This window comes from Marmota marmota, unplaced genomic scaffold (genome assembly GCF_001458135.2).
Source record: "Marmota marmota marmota unplaced genomic scaffold, marMar, whole genome shotgun sequence".
In the NCBI taxonomy this organism is placed as follows: domain Eukaryota; kingdom Metazoa; phylum Chordata; class Mammalia; order Rodentia; family Sciuridae; genus Marmota; species Marmota marmota.
This window is the reverse complement of record NW_026000171.1, coordinates 1,978,139-1,998,502: the sequence shown is the minus strand read 5'-3', so window position 1 is coordinate 1,998,502 and position 20,364 is coordinate 1,978,139. Positions and strand designations below refer to the sequence as shown.

The 20,364-nt window shown below is 45.8% G+C and overlaps 3 protein-coding genes across 7 annotated transcripts in view; all 3 read right to left on the bottom strand.

The window, feature by feature from the left end:
- Lpar5 (lysophosphatidic acid receptor 5) overlaps positions 1 to 1,613 on the bottom strand; it is a 13,099-nt gene extending 11,486 nt beyond the window's left edge. The window contains exon 1 of the mRNA XM_048787640.1: positions 668 to 1,613. The gene's annotated coding sequence lies outside the window, so the exon portion shown is untranslated. The remainder of the gene's footprint in view (positions 1 to 667) is intronic.
- A 192-nt stretch (positions 1,614 to 1,805) lies between these two features.
- On the bottom strand, positions 1,806 to 11,763 carry LOC107154954 (acrosin binding protein). The gene is made up of 9 exons (XM_015500702.2): positions 10,509 to 11,763; positions 10,166 to 10,260; positions 9,553 to 9,670; positions 8,453 to 8,924; positions 7,888 to 8,020; positions 4,910 to 5,089; positions 4,660 to 4,827; positions 3,189 to 3,272; positions 1,806 to 2,644 (listed from the first exon to the last, which is right to left on the bottom strand). Exons 1-9 carry the CDS (start codon positions 10,744 to 10,746, stop codon positions 2,522 to 2,524), a joined length of 1,611 nt encoding a protein of 536 aa, XP_015356188.1. The 5' UTR covers positions 10,747 to 11,763; the 3' UTR covers positions 1,806 to 2,521.
- Positions 11,764 to 11,971: 208 nt separating this feature from the next.
- Ing4 (inhibitor of growth family member 4) lies at positions 11,972 to 19,305 on the bottom strand. 5 transcript variants are annotated; one of them, XM_015500698.2, is made up of 8 exons: positions 19,170 to 19,301; positions 16,088 to 16,159; positions 14,276 to 14,442; positions 13,984 to 14,098; positions 13,711 to 13,819; positions 13,316 to 13,463; positions 12,725 to 12,786; positions 11,972 to 12,622 (listed from the first exon to the last, which is right to left on the bottom strand). In XM_015500698.2, exons 1-8 carry the CDS (start codon positions 19,204 to 19,206, stop codon positions 12,583 to 12,585), a joined length of 750 nt encoding a protein of 249 aa, XP_015356184.1. In that variant the 5' UTR covers positions 19,207 to 19,301; the 3' UTR covers positions 11,972 to 12,582. The 5 variants fall into 5 exon arrangements, with proteins under 5 accessions (XP_015356184.1, XP_048643571.1, XP_015356187.1 ...); XM_048787614.1 differs by having other exon boundaries at positions 13,993 to 14,098; XM_015500701.2 differs by having other exon boundaries at positions 13,711 to 13,816; positions 13,993 to 14,098.
- Positions 19,306 to 20,364: the final 1,059 nt, after the last annotated feature.

Sequence of the window (20,364 nt, the reverse complement as noted above, 5' to 3'; positions counted from 1 at the left end):
AAAAAAAAAAAAAAAAAAAAAAAAAAAGATGAGCCCTTTGGGTGGAGGCCATTCTTCCTTGAGAGTGCATTAAAATATGCCCTTGGGGGATGAGGCTAGGGCTTAGTGGTAGAAAGCTTGCCTAGCATCCTTGGAGCCTTAGGTTCCATACCCAGCACCGCAAAAAATAAAAAATATATGTAAAATACACCTTGGTTACCTGAGAAGGATAGCAATAAATAAAAACACATCTGCGCCAGTGAACCCATTAGCAGAGTTTAATCAGATTAGCTCATTGTTGTATATTAGAAGGCCTGGAAAATATTGGAAGCATTCCCAGAGGCCCCCTCCCTTTGGAAGCTCAAGTTAAACATGAGAGGGGGGACCTCCAGGGTGAAGGGGAGGACCCTTGGGATGCCCTGGGGTGGAAGCTTGGGATCCCTTGGGATCCCCTTCAGAGGGGCACTCCTGGGTGTGTCAGACATGTTGGCTGCTTCATCCAGCAGCTCTGAGAAGATCTGTTGGTTAAGGCAGCCCCTTTGGGCTTTTTACTGTATTCAAAAAGGTTTTCCAGGGCCCAAGTCCCACCCTCATCTACATCCCCACCTATGTCTCCCATTTCCACAAGAGGGGTCCTGCCCCTTGTCCCCCCCTGGGCAGTTCAACCCCACCTGTCACACCCCCATACCTGTGCTCCCTTTGTCGCTCTGTGGCTGCCCCAAGCTGGCTTCCGCTGCCTGTTCTGTGCTGGGTTGGGCTGGTAGGACCTGCTCCTGGGCGGGTGGTGACACACCCACCCCAGCAGTTCTCAGCACATCCCTCCCAGCTCTTTGTACTCACCCAACCCCACAGGGCCAAGGAGAAAGAGAAGAGGAAGCATTGACCTCAGAGGCCTTCATGGACTAGAGAAGAAACCCCCCACTCCAGCAGCTAATGACACTTAATCCAGCCCTAATTTACCACCTACCTCCCCCACCCATCCCTCACACACTCAAGCAGCTTCCGGGAACTCTTACTGGCACACCCACCACTGATGCCCGATGACTAACCCACTGCTGCTCACTGTTCTCACTCATACCCTCCCCTGTGTGTCTCTTCCTCTCTTAGGTCGGCCAGGTGGTTTACCCCATGCAATTCTGCTTGTACCTTCCCCTGCCCAGGGTTCTCTCTGCATACCAGTGTTCTGCAAGGCCCTCTGTCTCTTCCTCTCTCCCTTCCAGTACACACCCAGCTCCTCCAACAATGCCAGGCTGGATGCTTCCTCTTTACTCAGGTCTATTTCCCCAGGCTTGGAGTTTCAGAAGGGCAGAAAGCTCAGATGACATACCCTCGCCTCTGTATCCTGCAGCTGAGCACAGCCCCTCAGAAAACATAAGCATAAGTTTTCAAATGGCAAGTAGTACTCATTTGTGGTCAAATGAGTTTGGAAAACATTAGGTTAAAATTTCTTTATTATGAAGCTTTGTAGGACCTTTAACATTCTATTCTGTTGAATGATAGGTCATATAGGGCGGGGTGAAGGGTACACGAAGGTTCATAATACTGTTTTTTTGTTTTGTTTTTCTTGGAACTGGGAACTGAACCCAGCAGTGCTCTCCACTGATCCACATCCCCAGCTCTTTTCTCTCCCTCCCTCCCTCCCTCCCTCCCTTCCTTTCTTTCTGACAGCTTCTTGTTAAGTTGCCCAGGCTGGCCTCCTGCCTCAGCCTCCCCAGTAGGAATTACAGGCATGTGCCATCATACCCAGCACATTATACTATTTTTGTGCATTTTTGAAATTTTCCATAATAAGTTTTTTAGAAATTCTGTTAATGGGCTGGGGATGAGCTCAGTGGTAGAACACTTGCGGAGCATGTGCAAGGCCCTGGGTTCGATCCCCAGCACTGCAAGAAAAAAAAAATACTGTTGACTACTGTGAGCCTATAGTAGAGGAAGAAACTCAACATGTGTTTCTCCTCTCTTGAAAAAGTGTAAGCTATGCCCTACTTGTCCAGAGCTGATCCCCGTGGACATGATCTCAGGCTCTGACCCTTATCCTTTAGAGGGACAATCCTACACTCACTTCTAAGATCACAGGACCCAGAGCTTCAGAAATGAAGAGACACATGCCCTCATAGTACACATAATCCCTAAGACCCTGGCCATAGCCTTCTTCAATCCAATTCCCTGACTGCTTAGGTCTTCTGCTTCTCTGACAGATGGCTGCTTCCCTGAGTACCATTCCCATGAGGTTCTCTCATCTGCAGCTGGATCCATAAAATTGGGAGGTTAGAGGTTGATTCCCAAGGGCAAGGTGGCAGTGCTGAGGATGAAGATCAAACCAAAAAAGGGCACACAGGCTGAAAATAAACACTTTATATAAAGACATTCTCCTAAGGCAGATGGAACTCCCATTGTGGACCTCTCTGGGACTGCTACCCCAACCCAAGGAGAGTGTTACTAGGGACTAGGTAAGAGACCCATGAGAGGCAGCCTGAAAGCAAACTGACAGATAAAGAAAGTGGACCTGTCAGGCTGGAGTGGGGCCAGAATGGATTCCAGCTCATCCAACTTGGCCTAGAGTCAAGGTGCTGAACTCCTGGCTCCATCGAAGCACAAGGTCCTCACTTTTGGTCAGGGATAAAACAGTGTAAGTTTCATTCTGCAGACATCTTGTGCGGGATACCTACATGGGGATTGTGCATATATAATCTGTGACACAGAGCCAGGTGCCAGGAATGTGCAGGTGAGGAGGTGTCAGAAGCATCACAAGAAACAGAGGTAGGCAGTAAAAGAGAAGAGGAAACTAAAAAAATAATTTTTTTTTCTGTATGATGGAGAAAATACCAAGTGGCTCAAACCCCTTCTTTTGGAAATCAGGAATCTGAAGCACAGAGGGGCACTTGACTTATCCTAGGCTACCTAGTAAGTAAGGAAGCCAGATTAAAACTCAACATCCAATTTCTAGCCTAGGTGTGATGTCCTCAGTGTCCTCCCCTTATCTGCACCATCTTCCTCTTGAACCCTTGTGCCTGGGAGGAGGGACTTGCTTAATCCAGGACCAGAGACCTGGAGGAAGCACCCTGAAGAGGTCCCTGACCTATAGATGAAAGTAGAGAACTGGCTCCCCATAGCCCAACTTCTGGAAGAGGGGAACTCAGAATACACATACATGGTATGGGTGACTGAAGGGCTGGCAGGAGGAGGTGGGGGCAGGATGGGGTGCTCACCTTCCGATTCTGGTTTCTCATCAGACATTGCTGGCTTTTGAAGGAACAGTAGTTTGGATACTGGACATAGTCTGTGTCACAAACCTAAGCCAGGAGCAAGAGAGGGGAATATAAGAAGCCTAACAGAACATCAAACTCCAGGGGATACTGGCAATGGCAGGGGCAGGGGTGTGGCTTTTGACAACCAGACCTTGCATACCTGGGATGTGCTTTCTGAGGAATAAGCCTCTGGTTCCTCTGCCCTTTCCCTCTCACCCTCAGTCACAGATTGCTAAACAGCATTCAGGAGCTTGGAGAAACAGAATTGGCTGCCCTACTGGTCAGCTTGCTGGGAAACTGACTGAGGAATAGGATTGGACAGGTGGGTGGTTCAGGGTCAAGAATATGGGCTAGGGATGTAGGTCAGTGGTAGACTACTTACTTAGTGTTTATGAGGCCCTGTGTTCCACCCCCAGCAACAACAGCAAGAAGTTGTTCAGAACATGGGAAAGGGGACCCAAATAGTGGTCAAAATATCAGGGATCCTTCTGGTGATGGTGATGAGTGAAGAGGATGGTAGAAGAAACTGTTGTGTGACAGTGGGTCAATAACTTTCCTCTTTGGAACTTGCCTCCCATCTATAAATTCAGGGAGCAACTGAGATGATTTCTGAGACTCCTTCCAGGTCTAGAGGTTCAGGGACAAAAGCTAGGCACTGCCCTGAAGCTCAGCACCAGCCTTTTCTCCCCACCACCCACCACCCCCAGTTGCTGTGGATGAAATCCAGAGCCTTGTGCATGCCAGGCAAGCATTCCACCACTGAATTATACTCCTAACCCCTACCAGCCCTTTCCTAAGATGGTCCTACTTTTCCTTGTCTGGGTTTTTCCTGTCAAACCACAGGAGGGAGTCTCAGCAACTACTGACAATCCTGTTAAGAAGTAACTTTGGGGCTGGGGATGTGGCTCAAGCGGTAGCGCGCTCGCCTGGCATGCGTGCGGCCCGGGTTCGATCCTCAGCACCACATACAAACAAAGATGTTATGTCCGCCGAAAACAGAAAAATAAATTAAAAAAAAAAAAAAAAAAAAAAAAAGAAGTAACTTTGGAGAGAGGGGAGCCAAATTGCTGTCACTAAGCAGGGAATGCACTGGAAGTGTCAGGGAAGGAGTCTGGCAGGCTAAGGCAGGGATCACAGGGCCAGGCAGTATCCTCCATGTCACCTAGTCTTTTATCACAGAGATGAGTATAACTTTGACTGGATCCCCTATTTCTGTCTCTTGCCTCCCAGTCCTGTGCTTTCTCATCTGGCTGGGTTTCTACTGCTTTGACAAAAACAATCTTAATCTTTTGGGGAGGTGTGCTATGGTCTGTTGGAATCAGGTAGGAGGTTCTGTGAGGAACTCAAGCCCCCTTCCACATCCTAGAGCACATACTTACAAGGAACTAGGGCAAAGGGAGGAGTGGGCTAAGCTTTGGGGTAAGGGTCTGACCTTGGTGGGGAAATCCCCATCATGGAAGCTAAGGAACTCAGTCTGGAGCCAGCTGGAGACTCTGACATCTTCACAGCCCTTTGTGGCAAGCCGGGCACACCAGAAGTCCATGCGGAGCCCACCATACAATTCCAGCCCATAAAAGCGGCCTGCTTCTGGGGACCCTACCTGTGGCACAGGAGACAGGCAAGAGGTGCACATCCCTTGCCCTCCTACAGGCCTCCCCACTACAACTTGCCTGGCCAGGTACCTGGGTGCCGACAGACACGCCCTGGGCTGTGAGCAAGGGGCTGAGGAAGGGTGTCTTGTGGGAAGTGTCACATTCTTGCCGCCGCAGGTTGTTCTCTGAGTAGCACTGCTCCAGCTTCAGGGAGCAGAAGGCACAGAGGGGACAGATAGATGTATGTCGCCGCCCAAGACTGTCACAGACCTGAGGCAGGAGTATGAGTGAAAAGCTGAAGCTGGGACTTGGTGGCTTGCCTTTTCCCCAACCTCAGCCCTCCAGAGCGGCCCACAGAATGTTTTTGCTTTAAGGCTCTTCTGATAGCTTCTCTGGATTTTCTCCCCATTTTCCTCCCCAAGGACCTTGCCTCAGCTATTTCTTCACCCTTTTCCTGGACGTGGATGTGGATGGTTTCTATTCTTGGGTAATTTTCATCTATGTGCAGGTGATACTCCACAAATTTTTTTGTGCTAATAGGGATTGAACCCAGGGGTGCTCTACCACTGAGCTACGTTCCCAGCTCTTTTTGAGAGGCTCTCACTAATTTGCTGAGGATGGCCTCAAACTTGTGATCTTCCTGCCTCAGCCTCCTGAGTCACTGGGATTACAGGTGTGTTCCACTGGGCCTGACTGATACCCAAATGTTTATCACCAGCTCTAATCTTTTCCCTGAACTCAAAATTTTCATTGTCAAGTACATTGGAGAACTGCCAATTGCCCCTAATTTATCTTATCTGAGAAGAACCCATAACCATCTTCCATTCTCTGCTAATGATAATGCTAATATTTGCAGAGAGGTGACAGTGTTTTGGTACTATCTATATAGTCTCATTTGTCTTCTGAAGAACCCTGTAACAACAACAGAAGTACCAATACTATTTCTCATTCACTGATAAGAAACTGAGGCTTTCTTTATAAGTAATTGTTAGATTCAGTACATTGTTCAAAGCCACATGTCTAACAAAAGATGAAGTTGGGACATGGATCTAGGTCCTTCTAACTCTATAACCTATGCTCTACAAAACACCTAGGTTTGAAACCTTCAGGTTTTTGGAAGATCTTCTCAAAGTGGAGTTACCCATCTCCTAGCTGGACTCTATCCTGATTGAGCTTCCTCGTCACTACAGAGGGATCTTGCTAAGCAGTATCTTCAGTCAATTCCATCATCCTCCTTTCTCACCAGTGGGTACAGCTTGTAAAGGTGTATGGAATTTCTTATATCACCTGCTTACTCTTTACAGAAGCACATAAGGGCAGCATCAAGTCCCTGACCCAAAATCTGCATTAAATTCCCTCTGCCTACAAAATTAAATACAAATGCTAAGACTGCCATTTAAGACTTTTAACATGTGTCTTCCTTTGCTCTGCTGCAAGTAAAATGCACTCTGCTGCACTCTTATCCAACTCCTTCAGAGAGTTTCTTTCATGACTCTGAACTTTCCAATCCCCTTGCAATCCCGCCAGGCTGCTACTGGGTAATAAAGCCAGGGGAATTCCATCACTAAGCTATATCCCTAGTCTTTTTTATTTTTTGAGACAGGGTCTCACCAAGTTGCCAAGGCTGGCCTTGAACTTGCAATCCTCCTCCTCAGCCTCTGAAGTAGCTGGGATTACAGGTGTGCACCACTGTGCTTGGCTTCCCCCTGAATTTCTGACAAGTTTTTAAAAACCTCTAACTCCTTGCACCCTCCTTCTTTAGGATGAATCTCCTTCCTGGGTTCTCAGCCTCTTAAAAGAAGAAACTGTATGCTCATTCTGAGTCTGGAGATTTCTAGTTGCCTCAGAGCCTTTACTCATACTATACCATCTACCAGGAACCTTCCCTGGAGCTCCTTCTTTGCCTGGTTAACTTCTCTTATACCCAAGTCTCAGAGGAACAGATGTTAATCAGATTAACATCTGTTCCTCTGAAAAAGCACTCTCTAATCCTTCCAAACATGGAAAATCTGTCCCTCCATCCCATCTGTTCTCTGCACTTTGTTCTTATGCCTATTACTGATGTCTAGCCTGCCTGTTTCCTCATCTCTCTTTCCTACTAGATTCTAAGAAGACAAAGCATTGGATCTACTGCACCTCAATTACCTAATAGAGAGTTGGTGCCCAGTCAGTATTTGTTAAACAAATGGATGAATGCATGAATGCTAAGTTGTATTATTTGAAAACAGTAGTGCCAGGTGTGGTGGTACATGCCTGTAATACCAGCTACTCCAAAGGCTGAGGTAGGAGGATGGCAAGTTCAAGGCCAGCCTTGGCAATTAGGCTCAAAATAAAAATAAATAAATAAATAAATAAAGGGCAGGGGAGTAGCTCAGTGTCAAAGCCCCTACTTCAAGTTCAGTCTCCAGTATTAAAGAAAAAAAGATGGCTCAATCTAGGAGCTGAGTGCAATTGCATGCACATATAGTCAGATACTCAGGAGGCCGAGGTGGGAGGATCACTTGAGCTCAGGAGTTTCAGACTAGCCTGAACAATTTCATCTTGAAAGAAAGGAAAACCTAAAGTATATTTCCTGGGAACAAACTTGCTGCATTTGAGTTTTTTGTTTGTGTTTTTTTGTGCTGGTAATTAAACCCAGGGCTTTGTGTATGCAAGGCAAGCACTCTATCAACTGAGCTATATCCCCAGGCCTAGACTTGCTGTATTTGGAAAATATTTTGAGACTATAATCCTTTTACAGATTCCCTGGAATAGATTCTATGAACCTTTTGGAAAGGAGAGCTGCATCAGCTAGGTGCAACTAGGTACTGAAAATGGTGAACAGGATGAAGAGATGACTCAGAGCCTAACAAGTTAGTGGGCTGGAGGATGAATTCCATCTAGGACCAAAGCCTTCCTCCTTGAAGATGGACTGACATGCTTCCAAAGGAGGAAGTCCCACTTGGATAGAATCTCCACTACTATGCCTCATGTTTTCCTTGCTCATTCCTCTCTCCCATGGCCTCATGTAGTGCCAGACCCAAGGATTCCTAGTGGCACATATCCATTAAACAGCATGGTAGGCATACCGTCTTCCCGAAACCAAGGATCTCCTCCTCTAGGTACTTCCAGGCCTTGGCTGTGGGGGTCATGATGCAGGTATTCTCCACAATTGAATAGCACAATATCAGCAAGGACTCTGTGTGGGGTAGTTGCAGGAGGCTGCAAGAAGACAGTACTGACTGGTGGGGATGAGCTGGAAGGCTGGAGCAGAAAGACATATCTACTCTCTTGCCCTCCCCTGAGCATCTATTTTTTTTTTTTTGTACTAGGGATTGAACCCACAGGCTTTCTATCACTGAGCTACATCCCTAGCCCTTTTTATTTTATTTTATTTTTTATTTTTTTGAGACAGGATTTCACTGGCCATCCTCCAAGCCTGGTAGCTCCAGATTCAGGGCTCATTGTCCCACATCATGTAGAGAATGAGCACCTAGGTCAGGGATTAAGCCAAGGATAGGCATAGCAGTTGCTAGTTGTGCCTGAAGCGCAAGTAGGTCTGAGTGGGTTTGCAGGTCGGAAAAGTGAGCTTCTTGTTTCCAAAGAAAGCAGCAGGGATGTCAGGGCCCATGAGGGAGTCACAACTTCCTGTACCTGCCAGGGTTTTGACTTCTGCTCCAGTAGACATCCTCATCATATATTTCATTCATTTCATCTATTTCTTGTGCTGATTGAGTGACCTCTTGGGTGTTCTCCATGACAGGAGCAGGTTCTGCTTCTCGGACTCGGGGAGTAAAGGAGGAAGGGTTGGAAGACAAAGATTCAGACAGAAACTTAGCCTCTGCATTAGCCTGCAAACTAGACACTGTCTCAAGTCCCTCTTCTGTCCCCTGCTCCTCTTCCTGCTTTCCCTCCTCCTCTTGTTCCTCCTCTTGCTCTTCTTGCTCCTGCTCTTCCTCCTGCTTTTGTTCTTGCATTTGCTCTTTTTTGTGTTGCTCCAGTCTGTGTTCCTGCTTGTGATCAGGCAGTTGCTCTTGGCCTCCCAGGGACAAGGAGGATTGGAGCAGCTCCTCCACGTTGTTGTTCAGCCGCTCAGGCCAGGGCTGGAAGGCCTGCCGTTCTGTGGCTACCACAGGGTTTGGGAGGAACCAAAAAAGAGAAGAGAAAGAGACAGGCTTTTGGCACCTAAGTGTATGTTCACACATAAACACAAGGACAGTAAATGTAGACTAAAATTACATTTACCTACATAGTTAAGTATAAAAAACAAAAAACGAATATGAATATCAAAATGAAATATATTTCCATGGCAAATGTTGTGTTGGTGGTATGTGTCATACCTCTCATACCTCTCTTCTTCCCTACCTCCCACCTCAAATGCAACTTTTTTTTCTCTCTCCTTAGGGAACAAAAAATATTCCAAGTAGCTAGAAACTAATGCTTTCTACTGGCGCTGGGAATTGAACACAGAGCCTCATGTGTGCTAAGCACATGCTCTACCACTGAGTTACACCCCCAGTCCTAATCCTTTCTAAAATGAAGATGTTAGATTATAAAAGGTCCAGAGAAGTTCCAATGCTGGAAACTAGGAAAAATGGATTCAGGGTAGGATTGTAAATAATGGCAGAAGATATTCTTGGGCAGAAGAGCCATATCTGTATTCATAAATTCCTATTCTCCCTGTTCAACATTCTTCCCCTTCCCTATTACCAGTGACCTACATCCTGGCTCTGGAAGTTGTGATAGGGTCTCACCTGTGATATGAGATAAAAATGGGGAGGTCATGGTGGTGGGTGCGACTTCTGCTGCAACCTCTACCTCCTTGTAAGTATTAGGTGAGAGAATGGATACTGGCTGGGAACACCGAACTCTCTGCAGGGAGAGAAGGAAAATGGGAAAGCCTTTCCCAAGGGCAGACTTCTGTTCTAGTGAATTGTTCAGTCCCTTTCCCAGGATGGCTCATCCCTCATAGATCCTGGGAAAGGATGAAGGAACATGATCTTTGCTGGAACCCTCTAGTCCTGAGAAAGGGTCTCTCTGGAAGATAGTCTTTTTGTCTGGGTCATACTCCTGCCTCACTCTTCTGCTGTTGATTAGAATAAAATCACTGACCTATTAGAAGAAATGGAAGGGCTTGTCTCTGCCTCTTCCCATCCCTCTTCCCTACTTTTCTTGAAGTAACAGGGTTTTTAGACAGTATGAATGTCCAGGTGAGACTATTCATATATAATCTGAGCAAATGACTGGCAAAATGGCAGAGAGGAAGGATCTAAGGAGGATAGGATGTGTTGGAACCCTTCCTCAACTCCCCATTTCCACTCCCTTGGCCCTGTAGTTATCATATCCAACCTTTCTCCTGGGCCTCACCTTGGCATAGTAGACATGGTTGGAGCAGCGATACTGAGTAAACTGGCAGAACGACTCAAACCAGGAGGCATAAGGAAGGTCGGAGCAGACCGCGCCTGAGAAGGGGCAGGAGTGGAGAAGGTGAACACACAGAGGGAAGGCCCTCTGGGGAAGGCCTGGGTAGAGTACAGTATGAGACTCTGGGTTAGAGGCTGGCCATACCCTCCCTCTATCTCACATGAGCACAGGACTTCTGCCCTGGGCTTGGGTGAATTCTGGGTGTCTTGGTTTCCCCTATCTCACGTGAGCACAGGACTTCTGTCCTGGGTTTGGGTGAACTCTGGGTGCCTTGGTTTCCCCTCACCATCCGGCACCAAGCCGTGGTTTTCATATTGATCCAGCTGGACCAGAGTGGGGTTTCCGCAGCCATGGGTCGCACGAAGACGGCAGGTAGTCTCTGCCTTCCAGGTTGGGGTCAGCAGAGCAAAGAAGCGTTCATATTCGCTGGGGGAGAGAGGACTGCCTGGAGTAGAGGCTGAAGTTGACTCCTGGGCTGGGGCAGGTGCCAGAGGCAGGAGCAGCACTGAGGAGTAGGGTAACATCGTTGGACACACAGCAACCCCAAACCCGCTCCAGACCCAGGCAAAATTAGGAACCGGGATGTTCCTGCGGGTGGTCCCCACGGAGAAGGTTAAGGAAATTCTAGAGACAGGGGGGAGATCGGGAAGGATGTCAGAAGCAAGGGAGCGGACTCAAATCACCATGATAAAGCATCTCAGAAATCATAAAAAAAAAAAAGACTCTCAGGCAGTAGAGGGCGAGGGCTGAGCTCAGGGAGGACCACGCTATTAGAACAGGAGGGAACCTCTCACCCTTCAGGAGAGAGAGAAGGAGGCCATCAGACAGTTTTGTCATGGCCCCGGAAGATCCGACCGTGTTTCCTGGCCTCTAACCGGCCAAGCCACAGACAGCGGGCGCGCAGGAGTGCAGGTGAGGCCCTACGTCACAAAGGCGGGGCCGCCGCAGGGGCCCAGGGGCGGAGCCAAGAACCCAAATGGCCAAGTGGCTGGAGGGCATCGCTCAGGTCAGGGCAAATCCAGCAGAACAGCGAAGGCCACCATTCATGTTCTATCTTCGATGAGGCCTGTTGTTCTTGATTACCTCATTTAATCTCCACAGTAATCCCAGAAGGTGGATCTATTATGATCCTTATTTTACATGCAGGGAAATCAGGGTTTAGAGAAGCAATTTGTCCAGATGGTGGAGAGACCTAGATGTGAGCATAGGCAGGGTTCTGTGGCTGGCAATGATGGAATGTCCAAAACAAAGGGTAGGAAACAGAGGATGCCTCCAGGTAAGATATAGGTCAAAAGGGAAAATAAGAGAAGGGTTCACAGGAGGGAGTGCTCGGGTATAAAGATGTCTATGAAGCTCTAGGAAATGGATGCCAAGAGGGACATGAGCAACACAATCCATTAAGGTATGGGAGGAAAATATCTGTCTGCTCAATGTTTAAAATAAGAAATCAAGCTAATATTTACTATAGTAGTACACAAGTATAACACAAATACATCATTTATTGGAAATTAAGTAAAAAGATGTCTTATGGAGAAAAGATGCACAATTTACAAAGTTCTGAGTCACACCCTCCAGCCAGTGTTGCCTTCCCCAGGTTGAGAAGCTGTAGATGCTGGTGCACAATATTATTCAGGTTTCTTGTCCTAATTCTGGGATGTCATCCTCCCACCTCTCATCCAACCCAAAGGGTGCAAAAAGAATGCTTAGCACATGTACTGAAATAGTGTCTCTACAATAAACACAGCAGGCCAACATGTATAGCTTTTATTTACCTATCCAGGCTCCTTTTACATGTGAGTTATCTGCATTCCACCTTGCCCCCTCTCCCATTCAAGGTCAGGATGAATCCCCTTGGCATAGAGGATGGGGTGCCCCTTCAATGAGGGCCACAGCCCAAATGATCCAGGGCATCCCCATCATGAAAAAACAGGAAGAGAATGGAGAAGAGAGTTCATACCTAGCTCCCCACAGGGTAGCAGGAGGAGGATTAAGGGAGCCAGCGGAGTGCCCTATGCTACTTCCCCAGTCCTCAAATACAAAGCAAGGGAAATCAAGAGGACCCTTCCTCTGAAATACAGCACCAACCTCAGCATGGAGGCAAAAGGACAGTGGGCAAGCTTACTTCCCAACCAGGGGGAGGGCAGAATGAGAACACATACCGTTAGTGGTTGCGGCACCCCTCCCTACCAGGGTTTGAATGCAGCCTCAGCACCGGGAATGGGGAAGGGGAGGAGAAGGGATGACGATACTGCACCATCCACTTCTCCCTGAACCCCCTGGCCCCAATACAGGCATTCCTCTGCCCACTAGCCCAGATCAGGGGATGTGGAAGAAACTGTGTTGGAATCCAAGGCCCTTATCTATTTCTTCTTTCGTTCTTGGGAGCAGCGTGGGCAAAACCTAGAAAGCAAAAACAAAGAGATGGGTGGGGGGAAAGTGAGTGAATGGGAAAGTACCCTATGCCATCAAGCTTTGCAATAGTCCAGTTAGGCTGCAACTTACCATTTCCCCCGAGGCTTGGTTGTCAGTCCCACACAGGCAAAGTGGAACCACTCAATGGAACACTGGAAAAGGAAGATGCAGTAGTTAGGAGCCTGGATGGTGGAAAGAAAGCCCTCATAAAGATTCTTTAGGAGTGTACATATATCCCATCCCTTTGGAGACTTTCTGGAAGGCACAAGGCCACCCATATCCATTGTTTTTTGTTTTTAAATATTTACTTTTTAGTTGTAGTTGGACACAATATCTTTATTTTATTTATTTTTATGTGGTGCTGAAGTTTGAACCCAGGGCCTCGCATGTGCTAGGTGAGCACTCTACCGCTGAGCCACAATCCCAGCCCCTCGTTTTTTCTTTTTGTTTTTGAGACTGGGTCTTACTGTGTTGCCCAGGCAATCCCTGAACTCCTGGGCTCAAGTGATCCTCGTGCTTCAGCCTCCTAAGTAGCTAGGATTACAGATGCATCCGCCATGTCCTACTTTCAGCCATTGTCCTTCATTTTGAAGTCCCATTCTTCAATCATGGCTCCCCCATTTTAAACCCACTCCTTTCATGTCCCTCAGAACCCCACATCCTGAGGTAAAAGGTTCTCACATCAGGGTTGTCACAGCCAATCATCTCTCCATAGGAGACCTGGTGACAAAGGCAATAGGTGGGTTCGTTGGGATCCACAGGCATATCCAACACATCAGAGGGATGGACACTGCCAAAGGTCACTGAGGGCATCCCATACTCAGGACTTCTGTATGCCAAGAGGAAGAGAAATTGTCATTTGCAGGAAGGGAAGCTAGGACCTAAGGCTCTGAGGCGGTAGAAGGAAATCCTGGTGGGGCTTCTCCTCTCCATCCAGCAGACACCAAAGTGATGAGAAGAGTTATTAACAGAAAATAGGAAAAGTGGCAAAGGGCAGTGCAGTGTAGGGTGAGAGTGGGATGTCAGGAGAGAAGAGGATGTTACTTGTTGAAGAGTATGTCATCTGAAACACTCACGTGCGCACAAGTTTTAACTTCTTCTGGGCAGCCTTGGGTGCTTCTTCATCTGAGTTTTTCCCTTTGGAACGTGCACGGGCAGCTTTCTTCTCCTTTTGAGTCCGGCCTTCTAGGGAAGAGGGGGAAAGCCAGAAGGCAGGGAGATAGAAAGATGGGTTAAGTCCTCTTTCTTCCTCTTCTTTGCAACTTGGTATTCCTCCCTCATAGGTGAAGAGCAGATCTCTTCTCCCTCAGAGTCCTCACCCACTCTCACAGCCCCGCCCCCCTCCTCACTCTTTTTGCCTTTGCTAGAAGAGCTGTCATAGTCACTTGACTCGATCTGTTTCTCCTTCAAATCAGCCTCAAAACGGGCCAGGTCTGTGTCCAGTCGCCGAATGTGTTTGTCAACCTGGGAGAGAAGGAAGGAGAAGGGAGAGATATAAGCCTGGTTCTAATTAAAGGAAAACAGGCTATGGTAAAATCTATGGATCTCCCAGATCCAAAACAGATTCTGACAGCTGAAGGAGGGGTCTAAGACCCCAAAGATTAGATGGGAGGTAGTGGGGAGCCATGAACAGGGCCATACCATCTCATAGGTCTGCATGGCAAGCTGCACCTTGTCGTCACCAAATTCCTTGCACTTGCCATAGGCTTCCTGGATCTGTCTGAGAAGAGCCAATTTTTCCTCGGAGCTCAGGTTGCGGGCGCTACTCATATATTCAGTGGCCAACTTGTCAATTTCAGCCTTCAGGTCTACAACAGAGACAGAGGCCTGGTCACAATGGCTCCTGGGCGGCTAGATGAAACACACTTCTTGCTCTTGTTCCTTGGACTTTTTCCATTGACCATCATGACCTTTGAAATAAAACCTACTGAATGTTCACAGGAACTGTGCCATGTACTCATATCAACACTATTTGTTTTAAAGATGCCTTCAAGGTGTTGACAACATTGCTAGCATAGTTGGAACTTAAATTATTGCAATATATTGGGGGATTCTTTGCATACCACATTAATATGAAGTATATTTTTGTTGATGTTTGTACATGCTTCTTTGCAGAGCTTGCTGCTTCTTGATCCATGAATGTCATTCCAAAGACTGCCTTGTTTCTTGTCTCACAAGCATCCCTCAGAAGCTCTGACAGTAGCAAACTAGGCTAGGTCATCTGTTGCTCTGGCTTTTAGGTCTCACAATTTAAAATTAGGCCCTCTCTCTTCTGCTTGCTTATTATCCACATATTTTGCTGATCATTTGCAACTTGCTTATATTTTCCATCACTTTGTTTCTGTTTGTCCATCTTAGATATTTCTCCAAACAGTTTGAAAAGGTAGTGATATCCCAGGACACTAACTGAAGATGTCTACTCCCTAATGTATGATAGGGCTCAGAAAAAAGTCTGACTTTAACACCATATAGCTGTGTTAACACAGGTAACGGGGAAGATCTGCAAACACGCTATGATTATGTTCCACTTCATTCCAGGCCTTTGAAAGCAGCTTAAAAAAAAGCATATAGTTCCATAATCTCCAGCTGGTTTTTGCATGAACTGAAGAGTCAGAACTGTATAAATTAGATTCTCATCATTTGGCAGGCAGTTCTCACAGGTTGATGTCCAAGATTTTAGATGATGCTCACATTTTCATGAGTAAACTTAGCAAAGCAATTTAAAACACAGCTTCACGTAACCTAAAACCAGCTTATTACATCTTTGAGCATGAATACAAAGGATGGAAGGTAAAAGCTATATATCCTTCAATGGGTATGGCGATAGCTCCAATAGACATCTTGGATCTTGAAGAGACCAACTTGATAACTGTAATGTAGCTTCCCTCAGGCTCCAGTAACTGCCTCAATATAGCCAAATATCCTCAATGTCAAGGCTGAAGATGTTATCTATTGCTTCTGTAAGATTGAAGAATACAGTGTAGCATCCTGATGTTAATTGCTTCTTCTCTTTTGTCTTTCACTCTCCTTTTAAGAATTTCTCATACAACAGAGCTCCTGTCTACAGACATGAAATGTAATCTAAAACCAATGTAAATTTTGTGAGAATAACATTAACAGGGAAGCAGAAACACTATAGTTATCCTATAAGTATATTGGACACATACAGCAGAAGTGATGCTAGAATCAATTTTGGTTTCTTGAATTCTTCTTGAGGTAGATATAAAGAACATAGCATCTCTTGAGTTCTTGAGGCCTTGTCTCAATACTTAATTTGTTATGGAAAAGTGATATAGAAATGAGGATCAATAACCTCTTTTAAGAATTCCAAGAGAGTCTTAAAAAAAAACTCATAGTTCTCCAAATCACACCAGATGACGTGGTAATAGCAAGTAGGAAAATAAATGATTACACACACTCATCATACATAAGAACTGCTTACTCTTTACTTACCCTCTGTTCTTTGGTCAAGGTCCCTCATAAGTTGAAAGTTTCTCTGTAATTCAAATGGGAGGTTTTCAATACCTAGAGAATAGAGAGAAACATAATTACTGGACTATGCAGAGATCTTGGCAAGAGCTCTACCACTGAGCCACACCCCTAGCCCCCATATTTACAATTTGTGTGTGTTTATGTTTACATGTATGGGGATGGGGATGGAATCCTGTGTTTTGGACATATTAAGCATGTAATTCTTACCACTATGCCACAACCTCAGCCCTTTATATACATCTTTTTAAAGTGCAATTCCATCTTCCCTAATTTGAACTTCTGGATTTGTGACAGCATTCATAGTTCCTTTCTTTCAAGAGTCATATTCACTTCTCTCTCCTCCCAACTATTTCTCCACCTCTGCACAACTATCCCACGCTTCTCTTCAGTGACTTTACAAATCAGCCTTTCCCTTTCCTCTATTTTTAATCTCTGTCTCCAAGCATCTTGCCCTCAACTTACAAATAACATCATGATATTCTCTACTACTCATCACAGATATCCAATCAATTTTCTAAAGGGTAGACCAAATGTTCTTTTAAAGAATAGAAACCAGTGATAGAGTGCTTAGCTAGTATGCATGAGGTCCTGGTTTTCATTCCCAGCACTGCAAAAATAAAATAAAAATTAAAAAAGCAAACCAGTGCATGTCTGTAATCCCAGCTACATAAGAAGTGGAGGTAGGAGGACCAAGAATTTGAGGCCACCTGGGCAAAATAGTGAGATTCCATCTTTAAAGAAAAGCAAACCCAATCAAGTCACTCTCCTGCTTATAACCTTCCAGCAACTTCCTTTATTTTTTGGTACTGGGGACTGAACCCAGGGATACTTTTACCACTGAGCTACATCCCAAGCTCTTTTTATTTTGAGATAGGGTCTCTCCAAGTTGCTGAGGCTAGCCTTGAACCTGTGGATTGTTCTGACTTAGCCTCCTGAGACAATGGGATATAGGCATGTGTACCACACCTGGCAACCTTGCAGGAACTTCCCATTGCTGGTTGGATGTTCTACACTTTCTAGCCCCTGCTTAACTCACACCAGTCATGTCAGTTTTCTCTTCTGCTCCAATCATATTGGGCTTTTCTGAGAGCCTCAAACTAGCCAGCAGCATTCCAAAAGTATCTTCTTTCCCTGGAATGCCAGTCTTCCTCATTCCACTTCATCTCTTTGCCTACTGAATTTGTAAGTTTTTCTAAACTCGGCTCAAACCTAACTTTCCTAGACTTTTGACAAGTGCCCGATATATAGGCTATAAAGGTAGCCCATCTTTTTTAGTGCTTATCCAACTGTAATTAAATAATTCTGTAATTAGTAATTTGGTGTCTGTCTCCTTAGCCCTTCAAGAGGATGAAAACATGTATCTTATTTTCTTCCATTTCCCTAGCGTTTACAAGTATAACTTGAATACAAAAGGTACTCAGTGAATTCTTGAATAAATGAATGAAAATATTTAAGCCTTTCCCATACAAGAAAAATCTCTTCCCATGACTCCATCTAAACTTTTTTTTTTCCCATGCTGGGCATCAAACCCAGGAGCTTATTCGTGCTAGGCAAGTTCTGTACCACTGAGTTACATCCCCAGCCCTTTAAAAAATTTGTTTCCCTTTTTGAGACAGAGTCTTGCTAAGTTGCTTAAGGCCTCTCTAAATTGCTGAGGCTGGACTCAAACTTGAGATCCTCTTGCCCCAGCCCCCCAAGTCATTGAGATTACAGGCATGTATCACCATGCTTGGCCATACACTACTTTAAAATGCAAACTTGTTAGCTTTCCTTAAAAGTCTTTGTCCAGCTGGGACAGTGGCACACACCTGTAATCCCAGTGGCTCAGGAGGCTGAGGTGGGGCATTACAAGTTCAAAGCCAGCCTCAGCAACTTAGAGAGGCCCTAAGCAACTTACTTAGCAAGACCCTGTCTCAAAATAAAATACAAAAAAAAAAAAAAAGGGCTGGGGATGTGGTCAGTGGTTAAGCGAACCTTGATTCAATCTCCAGTACAAAATAAAAAGACTTTGTCCAGTCTAGCACCAGTGTCTCTCCAGTTTCACTTCCTTATCTCTCACCTTAAAGTCATATATATCAAATATTATGAACTCAGTTTACCTAACCTAGTCACAAACCTATCACAACACCTGTGCTGATGCTTTCCCCAACCTGGAACTCCCTTTCTCTTTCCACACAGGCAAGTAAGCACTTATCCTTAAGACCCTATCAATGTATGTCAGTAAAGCTTTACCTATATCCCCAGGTAATCAGCCCCTCTCTCAGGTTGCCAACTGTCCTTTAAATGTACCCCCAATATTTCGCTTGTCAAACTTTTAAAATTATTTATTTGCAGAATCTGTTTCTTACTAGTTTGTGAGCTTCTTGAGGGCACGGGAATGTTTCTTACCTATTTTCTTATATCCCCATTGTCAAAGCATTATGTTTCTCAATAAATTTGTTGAATGAATGACTCTCAACACTAAAACGTTAATTACACAGGGTGACAGGATTTGTGAAAGCATAGCTTACACAAATGGGGTAAACACCATCAGATTTTCATTTGATAGGAATTGGATTTGTACTCAGTGAGAAGAAGCGGTCCAGTTTATCATCAGATAGTGGTCGCTCATGCCCACCCCCCTATGAGATGCTACTTCTGAGAAAGAACAGACTGCATAAGATTTAAGCAAAGTCTTTGCCGCTACCCCAAATGACAATGGTAATACCGATTCTGAACGACTTCGGCGTTAAAACCCTACCCTGAGATTTGAGACCCTGAAAAATAGGGGTACCAAAAAATTTCCCTGCTATGCCTACAAGCCCTTCAAGACTCACGACCTTGGGTCCCATCGCGCAGCCCCTCCCAGGTCTACACCCAACAGCGAGGCCTCGAGTCTACTGCCCCGCCCCCTCTTTCTTCAGACCCTCCAATATTTCCTCCCACAGATCCCCTTCATAATTGTGACGACCTCGCCATCAGGACTTCGGGGCCATAGATTCTCTCAGCCCTGATCCCCCCACCACTCTATGACCCCTGACCCCCTCCTCCAGACTGCTCTTACTGTCCAGATAATGTTCCAAATACATCCCCGCAGCCATCTTGAAGCAAAACAAAGCAACTTCCGATCCGCCCCGGAAGTGACTGAAACGCGACAGGCGCTGCCGCTAATCTTGGTTTAAGAAACTTTCCGTCCTTAAAACAACTTCCGCCCTTACCCGAGAGGACATATCCGCCTGACGTTGAAACTTTTCCTTTTGCGTGGGGAGTCACGACCGCCCACAGCGAGGCTGCTGTAGTTCACTTCCGCCCTGAGACTCGGGTGCGCGACCGAGACAGTATGACGTCATGGGAGATCGCCATTTTGCATTTTCTAGCAAACTTTTTATTTTCCCTCCAAAACGAGAATGTGTGGTAATGGGGGGAAAAGACGGTTCTCTTTAGGATCGTATTCTATATATATCTTTTCAGCAGCTGGGGAAGTTCAACTTATTTTACTTTTGCAGATTACGAATCTGGTGACCAAAGCAGTTTCCAAGATTTTTTCCAAGGCAGTGCATTTCTTAAGAAGCTATGGAGGAGTCATCAGGTCTTGTATGATTTAAACCCTCTGCATTCCTGTTCACTTACATGAATATCATCTTTTAGGTTATTGTTATCGTGGCGCCGGGCACGGAACCCAGGGCTTCGCACATGCTAAGCAGGTGCTTTACCACGGAGCTATATCTGCATTTTTTAGTTGAGAAAGATTCAGTAATTACAAATAAAGCTATAATTCTGTACACTTTTTGTCAGGGCTCTCTTGCCACTTTTTCAATTGGGGAGATCCCTATTTTTGTTGTTCCCCCCGCCCCCGTTTTGGGTGATGGTAGGATTCAAGCCCAGTGCTTTGCACATGGTAAGCAAATATTCTACCAATGAGCCACAACCCCAGCCCCTAATTTCCCTTTCGTTTTAATTTCTACATAGTAATTATTAAGGGATTGGGAAACAGAGTTCTATTACAACTCAGATGGCAGCCGTCCTAGTCAGCTAACTATAAAGAACACAATTAATTTTCATCGCAATCAAAAGCAATCTAGAGGGCATGACAGGCTGCTATCACACTGAGGAGTCAAAATTCAAAGCCCATATGCTAAGTTGTGTAAGGTAGTATCTTAGACATAGGTGTCACTCCGACATTACACGGCAGGTTTTTTTTTTTCTTTTGCAGCGGGGCGTAGGGGGGTTGAAGTCAGGGGCACTGGGCCTCTGAGCCA